Source organism: Dermochelys coriacea, chromosome 2, assembly GCF_009764565.3.
Source record: "Dermochelys coriacea isolate rDerCor1 chromosome 2, rDerCor1.pri.v4, whole genome shotgun sequence".
NCBI classification, from domain to species: domain Eukaryota; kingdom Metazoa; phylum Chordata; order Testudines; family Dermochelyidae; genus Dermochelys; species Dermochelys coriacea.
In genome coordinates this window covers 209,649,609-209,668,949 of record NC_050069.1, presented here as the reverse complement: position 1 = coordinate 209,668,949, position 19,341 = coordinate 209,649,609, and the positions used below count along the sequence as shown (strand labels likewise).

The window sequence follows — 19,341 nt, the reverse complement described above, 5'->3', positions numbered from 1 at the left end:
TGTAAAGCTGCTATATATCTGGTTGAAATTTTGAAAAAAAAATGAACATTTTTGAAGAGTGACAACTTTTGGATTAAATTTTATAGTATTTTTTTAAATGTTTTTTTACTGTATTTGCTACTATTTTCTCATGTAAAACAATGAGGTACAGGTATTTCCTTCTCTTCGTTTGGAGCATTTGGTAGTAAACACAGATACTGCAGATAAACTGGAAAATATAAATATCTGGCCCCATAAATACCATGGTAATTGGTGTCTTAAAATGTCTCCTACTGCTTCTTAATGAGGTAGGTTGCTTCAAACATTAAAAGATGGACAAATAAAGGAAGGTTTACATAATAGGATTTTAACCAGACAAAACCTGATGAGTATACAACTGAGCTATGGATTCATTTTTATTGAGAAACATAGCACATAAAAAGTGTGCTTAATGTTATATGGTATTCCTTTACTAATATAAATAACATTTTGGTCTTAAAACTTTTGTTCTGGGAACATGTGCCCATTTCATATGTTTATATCTGTCCTCTTAAGTCCTTTATATTGACACACAGGATGGTGTAAAGACCTTTTAGCCAATGGAAGAAGGTTTATTTGCTTTCTACGGAGCACAAAGCTGGGGTTGCATGTGCCTCACTATTCAATAATTCTAATTTGGTTTCATACCAAGAATTCCCTAAATCCCTCACATCTTCATATTTCTGTCAATTGAGTGGTAAAAGTAATAGTCATTTGCATTTGCATAATGTCTCTTTATTAGAAGAGCTCAGCTGCCTTAAAAGGATGGGTAAGTAGCAGTTTCTCCATTCACGGATGGGGAAAGTGAAGAATAGAGAAATTAAGTGACTTGCTCATAGTCACTCAACAAGTTTTGGTGAAGGGTCAGCACACTAGGACAGATACTGTATCCTAACCTGTATGAACTGTGTGAGAAAGCCACTCTTCTGGATTTGCAGTTTATATAGATTTCTGGTAGATCCATGTTAACGTTCTGCAAATACAGGTTCTTGTCCTTCCTTGATACCTACAAATAGGAATTTCTATATAAATGCTTAGTACTGTTATTTAATGGGTGTTTCAGGTTCTAGCGTGTCAAAAAGCTGTATTGCTGAGCTTAAGGGATCCAACCAGTATAATATAATGCAAAATCTCTTATAATTGTTCCACATCCCTTCCTGGCTTTTATCACATTTATCCACCAGCCAAATTCCCTTTTAGGGCAGTTGGCTTCATGAAGCCAATCAACTTAGTTAACTAAGTTGTGAATGCAAACAGAGTAGTATTTTTACTACTGGCTTTCTGATTCTACTAGTAGTGACCCATACATATTCTAACAATTTGTGCACTGATTGTGAATTCCTACAACACAGATCACAAAGTGGGGTGTGTCTGTTTGTGGCATTACCCAGGGAGCAATCTGGACTGTTGAACAGCCGTGTCCCCTCAATCCTCTAGCCTGGGGTGCCTTTTACACTGCTCACGCACAGCCTCCAGCATGTAAATTATTCCCAGCTATACTGTGTGAGTGCTATGGCGAGCCACTCTTGAATTACACTGCAGAACAACACCAGTCCCAGATTTCCCCCCAAAATGTGCATCTTGTACTGCTCAGCCCTCTCCTGGACAACACAAGCTCATATAAAGTCATTCATTTTATTAATAGAAGATGATATGCACAAACCCTGTTACCTCAAATGAAGTTTCCAAAACACTTCAGTCCAAGCACACTGGTCTAGATAAAATGATAAAACAAGTTTATTAACTACAGACAGATTTTAAGTGATTCCAAGTAATGAGGCATAAAAGTCGGAATTGGTTTCAAAGAAATGAAGGACAAAACACAACTAATACCTAACATAATAAGCTAAGTGAATTCAAAGCCAGGGTCTCTCTCATCACATGTTCTAGAAGTCTTGCTGGCTGAGTCTTTCAGTCAGGATCTCTCCTCCTGGTCCAAAGCTATTTACTTTGTTCTTCAAGTTTTGTTGATGTCGTGAGTAAAGATGAAGGGAGATTTGGGGGCATCTTTTCCCCATTTTTATATCTTGTGCTCTTCTTTGAGAATCAGGAGACAGTCTGTGCGGATGGGAACCTCTAGCTATTTCTTTGCCAAGATGTAAATTTCTCACCCTTTTTTCTGCAAAAGAATGGCAACTGAATCAGGTGATGGTCTTTCATTTTGTTGACACCTGATTGAAACATTAGTTTGCCTTTTGTCTCTGAGGAACTGGTTTGTGATTGCTATTAGTAATATCATATAGTAGAATCATATAATGTTGCATACAATGTTGCCACACGTATTTTACCTAGATAATAATGACCAGCAAATTTTGAGTTTTCAAATACCTCACAAGGCATATTTTGTCCAAAACGTATCATAGTCTTGAAAAAGTCTGTACCCCCGTGTTCATTCCTATCACACTGTTGTAAACCAGTTTGCCTGTCAAGCGCTGAAGGCTTTATATATTCTGTAATAGCCTGATTTCTATATTTTGGGCAAATCAGGTTTTCTGCTGCAATTCCTGTATTTTTTTTATTTTGTTTAAAATCTTGAGCTGAAACAAATGTCCAATTGTCAGTTTTTGGTAATAGATGATTTTCTTTTGTCTTTTTTTTATTTTTTGTGGAATTGTAAATGTCAATAACTGAATCTTATTTGTATATAGTAAAAAAAAGAAAATTGACATATTTAACAATTAAGGGTTGAGTAAGATTAGTCTCTTGATCCACCATGTCTTCTCTTACTTGAACACTTTTTTTCTTTTCAAAATCCACGTTTCACATGTATATCTGTAATTAAAATATGGAATTTTATTCATTGGGGGTAAAGAGGGCGGAAGAATGCACCTTTTATTTAAGGTGCTACACACAGAACTCTCACTCTTGGGTATCATGTTCCCTTGAGCAACTGGTGTTACTCCTTATCAAAATAATCAATACCTCATTTAGGAAGGAATCTTTCCTTCCTCCTTCAGATATGCAATAGTTCAACCTCCATTGAAGAAATCCACTTTAGATACTTCAGATTTATCTTAATTACCAGCCAGTATCATATCTTCTGTTCCTGCGCACAATCTTGGAGAAGAAAAAGGCCAATTTACAAGCCCAGGACCTAGGATTAAAACCGCTTTAGTGGCACTTATGACTGACCTGCTGTGAATGGATGGAGAGCAGACATCCATTCTGATCCTCCTGGACCTTTCTGCACCATTCAGCACTGCTGATCATGAGATACTGCTGTCCCATCTGAGAAAAGAAGCAAGGATCCATAAGAATGTGCTAAAATGGTTTAACTCCTTTGTGAAGGGACACACTCAAAGTATAGTGTTGTGAAGCAGTATCTCTGCCACCAGGTGCCTCATTTGTGGGGTCCTATAAGGGTAAATTTTCTCTGATCCAGGCAAACTGGTGAGAGTTCATAGATTCAAGTGCCAACAATATGCAGATGAGACACAACTTCTATTTCTCCTTCAGTACATATGGCTATCAAGATTAAGAACAGCTGATTGAACTTGAAACTAATCAAGATAAAGATTATGCTGATTGGCAGCAGAAAGCACTTTGGGAAGTTTTGAGTGCAGTTTCTTTTAGTTAAAAGTACGTCTGCACAATTGGTCAATTCATTCCATAGTTTAGAACTGCTGCTGGATTTTTGGCTGACATAGTCTCACATAGCAGCATCCATGAGTACTTTCTACCATCTCTGTTTGGCAAGGACCAAGTCCTATCCTGATGGAGAATGTCCTGGCCCTCAGTTATATGTTGCCCTTGTCATCTTCTGTTTGGATGATCCAATGGCTGGAAGTTTGAAACTAGACACATTCCGCCTGTAAGTAAGATGTCAATTTTAAACCATGAGGGTAATTAGCTATTGGAAGAATTTACCAAGAGGGGTGTCTTTACTCTGTCAATGACCATTTTAAAATCAAGGTTGGATGTTTTTTTCTGAAAGATCTGCTATAGGAATGATTTTGGGTAAGTTCTATGGCCTGTTATACAGGAAGTTTAGAGTAGATGATCACAATGGATCCCTGCTGTCCTTGGAATCTGTGATTCCAGCAACAAAATATACCTGGACATGAAGCCATCAGACTTCAGGAAACTTCAACTACTACAACTTCTCCTCAGCAACACAGGCTACAGTGAGCACATCAGACCTGTCATCATCTCTCTACGGTGGCTTCTCATAGAATATAGAGTCAAATTCAAGGTCTTGAGCCTTACCTTCAATGCACTTATGGCTTGGGTTCAGGATATCTAGAAGATCACCTAAAGTTCGGAGATGAGGATCACTGTTGACAGCTCTGCTCCTGAGGCACAACGGCGCTTTCTGCTGCAAAGGTAAAGCTCGTTTGTGCAGGAGACAGTTGTTATGGGAGCAGAGCCAAGACTGTGGAACACACTCCCACAGGAACTGAGAACTGTCACAAACCTCACCACTTTCCGCTCCAAGTGCAAGTTATGCTGCTGTGGCCATATCTTAACTATAATAAACATATAAACATACATATATTTTAAAAAAAACTACCACAATTGAACACTCTATATTGCCACACGATTTTTCCTCTGGGGGATGATGAGGATGAACCACATTTTAAAGATGTTAGTCATCTCACATAATGTGTTTCTAAAGGACCTCAAACTATCATGAACAAAATGGAGCAGAAACGTCCCCATAGTAAGATAAGGCAAAACTATCCAAACTCTGAGATTTTGACTCTCCTAAATAAGATGGTGGTGTCAAGCAAGCAGGATTCTGTCCTCCCTCATAGAAGTCTGGTCAGCATTCATTTCGCAGCTGTCTTTACCTCAGTTTTCAGGACTTTCCACTTAGTGTTGCCTTGATTGATAAAAGAGCTCTCCTTAAGTGCTGTAGCCTGACTTTTCTGGCTTCCACTTCTGTTGTCACATGTCCCAGGGTAGCTTTTTCTCCTGTATTTATATTTTCTTTTTAAATCAGCCAGTCCAGACAGAGCTGTAATAAATTCTTCTGGTTTATTTAACCCATGATGCATTTTGTCAGTGCTGCTTGTTGTTTAATTCCAAAAGTATTACTTGTTCCTTTGTCATTTGGTTCTGCTGAAGTCCTTTCATGAGTCAGCTCAGAGCTTGTTTTGTCCTGCTTTGCTTTTCTGTATTTGGAGGGTTTCTGTCTTAGTAGATTTTGTTGGCTTCTCTTCAGTGTCTCTGGTCTTCAGACTCTTCTGTTGTTGCGTTGGTGAATTGTTTCTCTGCACCGCTCTAGTGCTTTGTCAGGTTTGGTAGGCATGTTCTTCCCATCAAGTCTCTTCAAATTATTTTCCCCCTCACTGTCCCTATTGATAAGTGGTTTTCAAACTGTGGGTCGCGACCAGTACTAGTTGCGGAATAGAAGGCACTAGGTCGTGGCAGCTCCAGTCAGCACCGCTGACGGAGCCGTTAAAAGTCCTGTCGGCAGTGCTGCCCTGCTACCTGTTCCAATACCATGCTGCGCACCGGAAGCAGCTAGCAGCAGGTCTGTCTCCTAGGTGAGGGGAGGGCCCATGGGGCTCCTCATGCTGCCTCTGCCTGAGCACCAGCTCCACACTATATAGGTTTGACCATTTAAAGGTAGATTTCTTTTAAAGCACAAAAATCCTCTTCCTGAAAACTTTTAATACGATTTTACTGAAACATATGTTGGCTCACAGTAAATCATGTGAGCTTATCTCAAGTGATCTTTGTCTTTAGGTGCCTCAGAGGCCTAACAGGAAGAATTGTCTAGTGGTTAGGGCACTAGCCTAGGACTTGTGAGACCTGGATTCAGTTCCTTGCTCTACAAAATACTTCCTCTGTGATCTTAGGCAAGTCACTCAGCCTCTGTGCCTCAAATCCCCATCTGTAAAAACAGGGAAATGCTACTGTCCTCATTTCACAGTGGTGTTGTAAGAATAAGTACATTAAAGATTGTGAAGTGCTTTGAGATCTTCTAATAAAAAGTGCTATATTAGAGCTAGGTGTTCTATAGTATGAAGAGAGAGATCATAAAACCCCCTTTAAACTTTTTTCAACCCAAGGTTTTGGCTAACACAAATCACCATGGGATGGAAAATTGCAAGAAGAAATATAATTTCTGTGTCTTCAATCGGTCTGGTTTGATGGGTTGTTCCTTCCTTCTGTTTATATCTTACTAGGCAACAGAAAAGGCCAATTAGAACACCGAGGGCAAGATTTTTAAAAGTGATTAGTGATTTTTGGGTGAGTCTACTTTTTTTATCTGACTTGAGACTACTAAAAAATGACCTGATTTTCAGAGGATAAGTGCTCAGCGTTCTCTGAATATGTGGCCCTTTAAGGTGTCTCATCTTGGGCACATGCAAATTGATCATCCAGCCTGTTGGAACCTTCCGTTCAGATAATCAGTAGTCCAGAAAACAAGAAGCTGCTTTTCCTCTCCCAAGTCTAGCTTCTGCCAAGACAAGTAAGGATTACTCAGTAACACTACTGCTGTTCTTTTATAGGTGAGGATCTTTTTTTTAAACTACATGATCAAAAAAGAAAACAAGAAGAAATAGAAACCAAGCTTCAAAGTGTAGCCTTTTGAAGAGCAGTTTTTCAGCCTTCTTTCTCTAGTTTGGTACATTTTTAAACTAGTGTGGCACTAAAGCCTGAAGATGAGCCTAACTCTGTAATCCAGAAGCAGAAATCGTTGAAAGCGTTCAAAATCGCATATCCTACTCAGTTCAACACTGTTGAATAAAGGCTCAGAAATTTTATACAAAAATATTTGGCACTCGTGGCCAAAAGAACTAAGATAAAAGGCTTTTTAAGTATCATTCGGTTTAAAGGACTTATTAAAAGACTCAAAATTGAAACTTCAAACCTCCAAGCATAAGACTGGACTGGAATTGTCAGACTTGTTTTGTGCAGATTTATTATCTATTCAGTACCTTATTGTTGCATGAAGGGAAAACATACTCTATTTTAGAACTGTTATTTTTCTGCCCACTATTTCTCTTCTTTCCGCCTTCTTCGGCTTCTTTCTTTCATTTGTACTTCGTTCTCTGTAGCAACTCCCAATTTCTCACCTCTGACTTGTGGATTTTGATCTCAATCCTTTCCTCATTTCATTGCTAAAAGAAATTAAATAGTTAATGATTACATTTTAAAGTGTCATTAGATTATTGGTAGTCAGAGGAAGTTCACAGCAATGAATCATTGTTTCAGGCTGTTTGCAGAATCAGGCAGATGGCACTACATTGGGTACAGTCCGTTCACATTTGAAAGGTTATATATGAAGCCAGGGAGAGAGAACTTTTTATTTTATTTATTTATTTATTTATTAATTTTGGTGAGAGCTTAGGTTCTACAGATTCTGAACATGCTGTGCAGGCCATGCAAATATAATTGGTGGGCTGGATCCGGCCAACATTTGACACCCCAATCTAGACCCATACAGAAAAAGGTAACATTTTCTCAACCTCCCATAAGTTCACATTTCCTTATTTCCTATAATACAAGAGGAGGCTCTTTCATCTTGAGAGAATCTTCTAAGATTCATTCTATCTACCACTCTGTCTCATTGAGTTATTTAAAGTGGGGAGGCTTCTTCACTCTTAAGGAAAAACACTGATAAGTACAAGATTGGGCACCCTCAGTAATGACCAGGCGGTGCTGCATAAAATTACAAGAACTGTAATTACAAGAACTGTGTCCCCTCTGTTCATCCTGTCCTCAGTTCCTTTTTAGGAAGAAAAATAACACAAGGTTTTATTAACTATGTGTAGTTCATTGCCTACTCAAGTACAGGTGCAGAATCTGGGAGTTGTTTCCCTACGTTTTATAGTACCAAAAGAGGTGGACCAATTTTGATTTTTGAAATGGCTGAATTTGTTTGTATTCAAGAAAAAATTCTGGATGAAATCTGCTAATGCAAATTAGCAAATTGGCCTTCCCGCAGCCCCCATTGGCCTGGAGCGGCGAACCGCGGCCAGTGGGATCCATGATCGGCTGAACCTGCGGACGTGGTAGGTAAACAAACCGGTCCGGCCCGCCAGGGGCTTTCCCTGAACAAGCGGTGGACCAGCTTTGAGAACCACTGCATTAGCCCGCCCGTGGACTGTAAATCTCCTTGTACTCAAAACTAAGGGTATATATGGTGATGCGAGCCAATGCCCCTCTAGTTCCTTCTTACTGCTGCATGGTCTGAGTCGGAATCTTTGGTGTTCTGTGCTCCCTTTTTTTACTGTCATTGCTGTAGGGTATTTGATGTAGTTTGTTTTTAGTAGCTTCAGCAGTTTTTAGTATTTTTATAGCAAATTCTACGTAGTATAGTTAGATAATGTTTTTCCCTTTTTCTTCCCCACCAGGGGACATTTTCACCCCAAGCAGTCTGGGATTATGCCCAGGGTCTGACGTCTAAAACTGTTTCTCGCCCTCACTCCTTTTCAGTGAGTGATGAACATCAACAGAGCCTCTGTTGCCTGGGTGAGGTTCATATTTCTGTCTAGTGCAGCATTTGCCACTCTTTTCCCCCCAGAATTTGTGAGGGTCAGGAACTGAGACTCGGAAAACATCTTGTGGAGAAGGCAATAAAGCACCAGTCAGATCCGGTCTGGGGACACCTCTGTTTATCAGTCTCAACAAGCGGGCAGTGCCTCTCGAAGCACAAGTTCAGGAATGGAGGTTACAACTGTTCAGCCTAGAGAGAAAGCTTCACATGAGATGTATTCTCATAGACATAAGGACAAATCATCTTCATCTAAAACTGCCCTGAAGAGAGAGGCTCCCTCTCTGACCCCATCAAAGTCAAGAGAACCAGGATGCACTGGCTCTATGGGCTTAGGCCTCAGTAAATCTTCTTGACAGAAGGAGGCGGCACAGAAGGTTATAGATCCAATAGTTCTGACATTGGCTCTGATGAAGGCTTGGGATAAACAGCTTCTGACGCTCCCGTCTACTTCTAAAGCTGAAGCGGTACCAATAGTGACATGGCCCTGATAGGAGCCAACCGCCACGGTGACCAGAGAAGCTCTGGTTCCAATGGCTCTGCCAATAGATTCTCCTCAGACTACACGGTGTTCTGAGATCTGCGTTTCCCTGGAGGACATCTTTGCTCTTCCTTACCTTCATTCACCCTCCTATCAGTATCATCTCTATTCTTGGACATGCATACACCTGGAAAGAGACTATTACAGCAAGGCAACCATTTGTACCATTGGTTCCACCAGAGATGAGGAATCCAGCTTTCTCGTCAGATGAGGATTAGCCCCTGCAGCATCAGGCAGAGGGAGCATGAGATGAGCTCCACATCAGGATTCCAGACCAGATACGACTGGCCAAAGGACAGGTGGTACCTGATGCCATGGATTCCTCCTCAACCAGCTGATCCAGCCTACTAGCAATCTTGGGGACTATGGGAGCCTACCAGAGACACCAAGGATCACTTCAGGAGTCCTATTTATCATCACCCCGTTACCAACAATTCTAACTGTCACAATATTTGGAAGGGGAAGGTGAGTCAGAGCATACAGTTCTTGTCACCCTCACCGGATGAGGTGGTTACTCCATCCTCTGTTTCCCTCAGATGACTTTAAGCAATACCAGAAGCTCATGCACAAGGTGACTGTAGAGTTACAGATTGAGCTGGAGAAGGACCAGGAGCCTCAGCACAGTTTGCTGGACATTCTGCAACCTTCCGGTTCCTGCCGAGTGGCCCTCCCCATCAGTGAGGCCATCATGGCAAACATGGTTTGGCACGCCCTGGCTTCTTGAGTGCCCACCCCGAAGAAAGCCAAAAAGCATTACTTTGCTCCTTCCTGGAGGGGAGGGGGAAAGGTTTTTGTTTTCTCTTCCACTGCCTAACTCTTTGATAGTGAAGGTAGCTACAGAGCAGTCCAAGCAACAGCACCCAAAGCCCATGCTCTCTGATAAGGGACACAAGCGACTCATCCTGCTAGGGAGAAAGGTCTTCTCATCCACCTCACTCCAGTTCAGGAGCTCAAATTACCAAGCCTTTTTGTCCAAATATGATGTGAGCAACTGTAATAAGTTTTTGGAATTCAAGGACAAGCTCCCTCAGGATAAGGCCCACTCCCAGGTCTTAGTGGATGAGGGCAGGATGGTGGCCAAAGCTTCCCTCCAAGCTGTGCATTTAGAAAGATGGCCATTGTTGCAGCCATTGTTATGCGAAGGGACTAATGATTGCAATCCTCAGGTTTCCCTAGGGAGGTGAAGAGTACCATCCAAGATCTGCCCTTCGATAGTATCAACCTATTTCATGATACCCTTAAAGGCTCAAGGAGTGGAGAGACTAATGCTTTGCTCACTGGGCATTTATACTCCCACCCTTAAGAGAAAACACCATGGACAAGGGGAATAGGGCAAGATGATCTCCTCAGCTTTTTAACCACCAACATCCTCAGGAGCCACCACACAAGAGACTGGGTTTATAGACCCAGGAACTGTAACATCAACTGACACACCATCATATCCCAACCTCCAAATGAAGAGTTTCTTTTGATAGGTCTGTTGAGACCTGCATACCCTTTTATTGGTGCTGCTTTTCATTCCCCTCCCCTGATATTTGAAAGTTGCCTTACCTAATTTGCCAAAAATTAGAGGACCCACTACAGACAAATGGGTATTAGAGATTATTCATGGTAGCTATCTGATCATGTTTCCGGTACCTCCTACTCACAAATCCCCTTCCCTGTTCCATTTCAAGGACCACTCTCACAAGCAGATTCTACAACAAGAGGCAAACCCCCCTCTCCTCAGGGGAGCTGTAGAAAGGGTTCCCACAACATTAGGGAAGGGATTCTATTCCCCTTACTTCCTGACATCCAAGAAGAATGGGGGAAGGAGAGTAATTAGCAATCTGAGGCAGCTGTATAGATTCATTTGAAAGCTAAAATTCTGCATGATATCCTTGGGCATCAATAATTTCCTTGTTAGAGGGGAACACATGGTTTGACATTCTTGACCTGAAAGATGCATATGTTCACAAAGACATCCACGCAACTCACAGGAGGTTCCTCTTCAATCAATCACATTACCAATTTGGAGTCCTTCACTTTGGCCTAGCTATAACACCCAAGGTCTTTACAAAAGCTTTTTCAGTAGTGGCAGTTTGGATGAGAGAGGATTTACAGGCTTCCCTTACCTCAACAGCTAGCTTCTGAAGGGCAGTTCCTATGAGGAAGTCCAGTGAACAGCCAGTGTTCTGCTCAGCCTTCTGCCTTCCCTGGATGTCTGCATCAATCACAAAAAGTCCACGTTGAGACCTACAAGATGCATAAACTCTACAGGGGCAATGTTGGACTCAACCACGGCAAGAGCATATCTTCCTCTTGACTAGTTTCAGGCCACGAGTGCACTCATACATCGGGTCACTATCAGATCCAGGATATCAGTCCAAACTTGCTTTTCTCTCCTTGGCCACATTGTCTCTTGTACACGTGACGCTATTCACCAGACTTCATCTTTGTTGCCTACTAGCTTGTCTTCTCTCTCTGGACATATCAGAAAGGCAATATAGATGGTAAGGTGACCATTCCTTCCAAAGTTTTGCACTCTTTCAGACGGTGGATGAATCCGGAAAAGGTTTGGATGGGGATTCCGTTTCTCACACTGACTCCTGAGGCAACCATTATTACCAGTGCCTCCCTCTTGGGTTGGGGTGGTCATGCCAGTGATCATATGGCACAAGGCATCTGGACTGTGTGGGCGTCCAGAATGCATATCAATTTACTAGAACTCTGAGCAATCAGCACGGGGGAACAAGCTGTTATCCTCTGTGCATAGAGGCAAGCGTTCTCTGGAACTGGTGCATCAGCTATCGCATAGCCCTACCAGCAACATATTTACCACAGATGCAAAACTCCCTAGCAGATTGTCTAAACAGACATTTTTTCCATGAATCACAAATGGGAGGTTTAAAATTCGGTTCTCAACGTTTTCTCTCAATGGGGAACACCAGAATGGGACTTTTTTCGCCTTATGGGGGAACAAGAAACTTTGTCAATACTGCTCCAGAGCAGCATTGTGTAGGGGCTCAGTTGGAGATGCTCTGCGGGTGTCATGGATGGATTGCCTTCCTTCCATTCCATTGATACCACAAGTTCTATGGAAGATCCACCAAGACAGAGCTCAAGTCATCCTGATTGCGCCCAGTCGGCAGAGACAGTTCTGGTTTATGGATCTGCCAAATTCCCTGTTATAGATTCATAGATACTAATGTCAAAGGGACCATTCTGATCATCTAGTCCGACCTCCTGCACAGCGCAGGCCACAGAATCTCACCCACCCACTCCTATGAAAAACCTCACCCATGTCTGAGCTATTGAAGTCCTTAAATCATGGTTCAAAGACTTCAAGGAGCAGAGAAGCCTCCCTCAAGTCAACCATGCCCCATGCTACAGAGGAAGGCGAAAACCTCCAGGGCCTCTCCAATCTGCCCTGGAGGAAAATTCCTTCCCGACCCCAAATATGGCAATCAGCTAAACCCTGAGCATATGGGCAAGATTCACCAGCCAGATACCCAGGAAAGAATTTTCTATAGTAACTCAGATCCCATCCATCTAATATCCCATCTCAGGGGATTTGGCCTATTTACCCTGAATATTTAAAGATCAATTACTTACCAAAATCCCATTATCCCATCATACCATCTCCTCATAACTTATCGAGTAGAATCTTAAAGCCAGATAGATCTTTTGCCCCCACTGCTTCCCTTGGAAGGCTATTCCAAAACTTCACTCCTCTGACGGTTAAAAACCTTCGTCTGATTTCAAGTCTAAACTTCCTGGTGGCCAGTTTATACCCATTTGTTCTTGTGTCCACATTGGTGCTGAGGTTAAATAATTCCTCTCCCTCTCCTGTATTTATCCCTCTGATATATTTATAGAGAGCAATCATATCTCCCCTCAACCTTCTTTTAGTTAGGCTAAACAAGCCAAGCTCCTTAAGTCTCCTTTCATAAGACAAGTTTTCCATTCCTCGGATCATCCTAGTAGCCCTTCTCTGTTCACCCACTCATGAATATCCCCTCAGAAAATGGGGTATTTGTTCCATCAAAAACGTTGAGTTTTCTATGAAAAATTGAAAAAAAGAACACTTTGGCCAAAACCCAAAATATTTCTATTCTGAATATTTCTATTCTGCTGTGCATAATGCTCCCATTCTCTTCTGTAAGCTGGGTTCCCTTGGCAAACTACATCTCCCATGATGCATATGGGTCTCTACTCTCCGTGAGCAGAGGCATACATAATGGCAGTTGCATGGCTACTGTGCATCCTGAAAGCTGTAGTCCAGCTGGGGAGGGGTTTGGTTTTTGGATGTTCAGTTTTTTGACAAAATCTATTTTCCATAGACATTTTCCACAAAAACCAATTTTAGTCAAAAACTCAATTTTCTGTTGAAATGGTTTTGCTAGAAAACTTTCAACTAGTCTTAATTTTAGTATATTTAATTATTTACAGCCCCCCCCCGCCCTTACATTAAAAGAAAGCTACGGTTGCAATGTCAAGCATTCAGCAGTTAAGAAATGCTAGAATTAAGATTGCATTAGAGTACTCTCTCTGGAAAAATAGCATGTGATCTTTGTAGTTAGTGTCATTAAGATGGCTGTAGACTCTTCTGCCCCATCCCCCTTCTCTCCAGACTGTCGGTACTCCTCTGGTCCTCTTTATTCGCTCTCATACAACTCATTTCCTTATCCCACCTCCATTGCTTCCCCTTCCTTCCTACCGGTTCCTCCCTGTTCGCACCTCTACATTCAGGTCACATTGCTTCCTCCTTCTCCTTCATGGTGCCTTGGCGGTAGCAATGGAAGCATTGAGAACAGGGGGGACATTCTTCCTGCTCTCAATTCCAGTGCCTGGCAGCACAGAATTGTTCAGCTGTTGAGAGAAGCAATTGCAGGTAAAGCCTGGCCCAGCCCCCCCTCATCCCTGGAATGGCACATGACTAGTCTAGTCGGTCCACAGGAGATATATAGGGATGAAGAATGCTCTGTGCAGGCAGAATCTTCAGTGTGATGCTGCTGCCAGTCTCTAACAAATCTCTACTGAGCAAACTGCAGTTTTCAGAGACTTGGCTGAATTTGAGTACAGGCTCAATTTGAGAGAGAGAGAGAGAGAGAGAGAGAGAGACTTCCTCAGAAGTTGATTTGCTTGAGAGAATGTGAGTTGCCAAATAGCTCAGTGTTCTGATTGTTCCTGTAGCCTGTTAACTTGTACACTGAAGGAGTAAATACATTGTTCTAAATTGATGGTTTTGAAGATTCAAAAAAAGCTCTTTGCAGATGATAACCATATTCAGGAAGATAAATTTATCAAAAACATAAATTCTCTAGGACCAGCTTTGAGTACAAGCAAGACAAAAGACTGCTTAGGCTAGCAGGAGCTATAGGAATATAGGAATGCACTGAGCTTTAGTCAGACACATTCTCCTTTACAAGGGATAAGGCACACAAATCCCTATCTTCTGAAGCATTGGAACCACAGAGAAGGGGGGCAGTTTACTGCCAGTTCCCATTCCAGTAGCAACTCTGAGAGGAAGGCCTTGAAGACAAGTGAGGGCTTGAAACCTCAGCAATTTGTAGCCTAAGTTCAGTTAGAATTTCACAAATCTCAAAGCCAGTGCTCACATTCTCAGAAATGCATACTTTAGATTAATTTCAAGTTAGTGCATGTCAGAATGCTGAGTTATGGTTTATACTGAAATGTAAAAATGAGTGTTTCAGTTTTAGTTAGACGTGTGTGTAATTTTTTTTTTAAAAAAAAACAAAATTTGTATTTTCCTGGATTGAGAAGCTTTTTGAGATCGTTTTAGTGTTGCTGTTTACTTAATGTGCTCTCTGCTGGTATAATATCAGGCAAAATGTTCTTTACATCTTCTCCAATATCTTGTATTTTGCTTGGCCAAGGCAAATTGACCATTAATGAAATTTTGTATGTCCTTAGCAAAGTTGCAGAGCATTTTTGGCTTTACTAATGAAGTAATGAGACTTTTTGATATCAGTAGCAATTGTTGATATTCAATCTTTTTTAAGCTTTAAAGGTTTACAATGTATTTCAGGTATTTGTGAAGTGTCACTTTGATTATAATCCATACAATGACAACCTGATCCCATGCAAAGAAGCAGGTTTGAAATTTTCTAAAGGAGAAATTCTTCAGATTGTAAACCGGGAAGACTCAAATTGGTGGCAGGTTGGTAAAATGCTGAGACCTTTATTATTTATTATTTATAATAGTAATAGATTTGTATTAATCTAATCCGGTTGATAGGAGTTTTAGGAAGTATTGATCCTGCTTTTCGCTCTCCAGCGTCTTAAAACAACCTTACATCATTGTCTTTCACTTCAGTATTATCTATACCACTCTATCCTTTTTATACTACTACTTATTTGGTCTGAAGCGGCTACATTCCAAAATTCACTGTAGACAGATAATTTCCAGCAAAGTATTACATCTTAGGTTGTCAATTAATTATGGTGAGTCTCCCTCTGACAGTGATTGTGGAAGAGCAGGCTCTTCTTCAAGTGGTTGCAGACATGTGTTGCACTCAGGTGTGTGCGCACCAAAGCTGTATAATTTTGCCTAGCAGTACCCACAGAATTGGCACCGGCTTCCCTCCCCTCATAGCTCTTCCCATGGCTATAAAAGGGCAGCACCACCCCAACCCTCCTCCGTTCCTTCACACTACTTGCAGCTAGAGTTGGAGCACTTAGTGTGATCTTTCCTCTCACTTGTCTTTACAGCTTTGTGTCATCTTTGTATATAGTTACTGTTAGTACCCTTAGTAGTTAATAATAGTTAATAGCCACGTAGCTTCTCTTGGTAGGATGCCTTCAAAGGGGTTAAAACATTGCCCTTTTGTGGGGCTATTCCCCATAACCATCCCCACCCCAGATGTTTGTGCCTTCAGGAAAGGCATGCTAAAGAAAGGTGCTCTATTTGTAAAAAGAGGACACAGGTAACTAGAGATGCAAGATTAAAACAGCACCTTCTCAAGCAGACAGCATTGCCTGCCTCAACGTTGGGGACCACTGTGGAGAGTCAGGCCCCTGAAAGGGCACTGGAGCCAGTATGTATCGGTGCTTCTGGACTGAGCTCGGATTACTTGCCCAGAAGGAAGAGGGACTACTCCCCTTCATCTGGCCCACAAACAAAAAGAATCAACAAAATGGATCAGGGTCATTCCAGGGGATGGGGAGATTAATCTTCACGGACTAAGGGAAGTACTGATTTGCACTGGGAGCCTCTTGGTATGAGGGATAAAGAGGGACCATCAACCTGCTCTCTGGTCTCACATTTAGATCAGGTTTGTGAATCTGTACCAGCAACTCTGGTGTACTGCCTTGGGGACACCCATTGATTCCGGTACCTTCAGTACAGATGATGGCATTGTTGTTTTCCACCCTGTGTATCTGGAAGCAGCAGATTTGCTGTGCCTGTCTGTTCCTGATTCACTGCTTATTCAAGACCTTCATCTGACTGCAATTGCATAGTCTGTGGTGTCCTCTGCTACCCTGGGATTGTTGGTGAATTTATCATTTCTGACAGTCGTCCATACTGCAGTTTACCATGATGCATGGGTGTCGTCGACTTATTTGGTACCAAGGGTGTCTTTGGCACAGATAGAATCCATGGTATCAATGCTGACTACAACATAGTCTGGATCTGCTGGCCTGACACCAGCTTTATTTTTGGTACTGATGCCTTTTTTGGGGCTCAGAATGAGTTCAGGGCTGGTACCAATCTTCAAGGACTTGTTGACTGCTCCTTTGGTACTCGTGGCATTGTTGGGTTGGGCCATGGATGGCGCTGGATTCTTGGCACTCCTGACAGGAGTGGCTATTTGGGGGGATCTTCACAGCTGAGCTCAGAGAGATCTCCCTCCCCTTCCCCATCCCACTCTAGAAGGTTGTCAAGACACAGCAGGAGTCATAGTTGGTATCAGGATTGATATCGTTCCCACAGCAGAGACAAGGTACCTTGACCTAGTTCTTACTGGCCTCAGATGCTGTATCCTTATGCCCAGCAGCCTCCCAGAAATCCCTGGGAAGTCTCTTGCTCAGCAAAGTCCCAGTCATCAGCTCGCTATAGGAGGCGATCACCTGTACCTCCAGTAGTCTCCCCACCAGAACCATCAGACCTGCAGGCACAGCAGAAGGCGCTCTCCCTGTGCATTAGGACATTCTGAACCTTTGGGATGGATGGATGTCATTCCTCAAAGAATTCCACTGGCCCCAACTACATTGTCGTCCTTGTCACCAGATGATGCAGTGGTGCACAAGTCCTCATGTCCGGTACCAGAGGATTTCAGATCATGTCAGGATGTGCTCAGACACATGACATCAGCCATATGTATTCAGGCCAAGCTTTTGCTGGAAAACACCCATAAAATAGAAGATATCTTCCAACAATTGGCTCCTGGAAGAGTTGCCCTCCCTATAAACGAAGCAACACTAGAGTCTGTTAAATCATTATGCAGTAGCTTTGTTAACACCCACAGCAAAGTGCACTGACAAGAGATACTATGTGGCAATGGAGGGCTTCAAATCCTTTTTCACCCATTCAGTTCCAAATTTCCTGATTGTGACAGCAGAAAATGAGAGAGTGAGAGAAGGAAGATATAAATCTATGCCTAAAGAAAAGGAGTCCAAAATGCTATGTTTGTTGGGGAGAAAAATCTACTCGACTTCCGCCTTGTAGATGTGTTTTGCAAATCATCAAGCTCTAATATAAAAATATGATTTTGTGAACCGTGACACTATGTCCGTATTTGTGAACAAGTTACCAGTATCCTCTAAGGAGGAGTTCAAGGCTTTTTTTTATGGTTGATAGTTTAGTGGCCAAAACATCCTTACTGTCAACCCTGGATATAACAGATGCTTCATTCAGGTTCATGGCCTCATGAGTACAAAACTCTGGTATAGCGCCTGAGATCCAGCAAAGCATAGAGGACTTGTTTGATGGTCATGTCCTATTCTCAGAGAAAACTGATGAGACGTTATACTGTTTGAAAGACTCCTGAGTGCCCTACACTCATTGGGGATTTATACCCAGGCTATAAAGAGACTGCATTTTGGGAAGCAGCAGCAATATCGTCCTTGATAATATTTGTCAGTGTTCATTCCTACCCTGCAAGGCAGCAAGATTTCCCTAGAAAGGGGCACAAATCATGGAGGGAAGAAACCTTCTGGGTCTACTTTTTAGTCAAGTGGCTTATCCTCTTCCTCCTTCCACTAGACAGTCTGTTTGACTGGTGTGTTGAGAGCAGCACCTCAGTTGTCAGTGTCGTTTCTATGCCTCAGTTATTTGGGGAAAGGCTGTCTTGCTTCTACAGTGTTCGGGAGACAATAACTATGGTCAGATGGGTCATAAGCACTGGGGGGATCAGGTTGCGCCATTCAGTTGCTATCCATTCCCCACTCCCATCCTCCTACCTAGTCTCTTTTCAGGAACCCATCTCACAAGTAACTGCTATTAGATCAGGTACAAACGTGTACTTTGGGCTCTATAGAGGAGGTTCTTCGTCGTCTTTGCGGAAGGGTGTTTTATTCGTGATACTTCCTGATTCTCACATCTAAGGAAGGAATGAGACCTAGCCTTGATCTCATCAGAGATTCTGCATGGTTATCCTGGTTACAGTTCTTCCTGCTCTGAATTACAACCGGTTTGCTGCTCTCAATCTCCAGGATGCTTATTTTCATGTAGCAATCTTCCCAGGCCACAGGAAGTACCTCAGATTCCTCATCATCAGCTATCACTACCCGTACATGGTTCTCCCCTTCAGACTGTCATCAGCCCCATATGTCTTTATTAAATGCATGATGGTGAGGGCTGCCTTTCTCAGGAGAAGGGGAATTTATATCTTTCCATACCTGAATAATTGGCTACTGAGAGGTCCATCCAGGGAGCAGGTTCTCTGTCATGTCGGATTCCCACTAGACTTTTTATTATCAGTTTGGTCTGATCTGAAACAGGAGCAAATCAATTTTGGAGCCAACTCAAAAAATTTTCATTGGTGCTCCGATAGACTATGAATTTGAGGGCCTTTCTTCTGCCTGAACTGTTCCAGGCAATTCATCACTTTTGTTGGGATCTTCAGTTGCACCCTTTGACCACAATCTGGGTATGCATGAGGTTACTGGGCCCTATGGTGGCATGCCTGTATGTAATGAAACGTGATGGTGCATCTTCACCCTCTAGTTGTGGCTAGTGTTGGACTTTTGCCTGTGTTGCCAGCTGCTGGACACCGTTGTCCAGGTGCCCTAAAAATTCTGCACTCTTTATAGTGGTGGATGGAATTCAACATTATGTGTCAAGGAGTCCCTTTTGCCCACCTTCCACCAACCAAGACAGTAGTTACTA

At 42.3% G+C, this 19,341-nt stretch overlaps 1 protein-coding gene across 11 annotated transcripts in view; it reads left to right on the top strand.

Moving 5' to 3' along the window:
* PALS2 (protein associated with LIN7 2, MAGUK family member) overlaps window positions 1–19,341 on the top strand; it is a 139,363-nt gene that overhangs the window by 89,692 nt on the left and 30,330 nt on the right. For 10 of the 11 annotated variants that reach the window (XM_038390908.2, XM_038390909.2, XM_043509168.1 and 7 more), the window contains one exon: window positions 15,040–15,171. The exons of the other annotated variant lie outside the window; for it this stretch is intronic. In XM_038390908.2, the coding sequence (XP_038246836.1) occupies window positions 15,040–15,171 (132 nt within the window). The remainder of the gene's footprint in view (window positions 1–15,039; window positions 15,172–19,341) is intronic. 11 annotated transcript variants of the gene reach the window in all.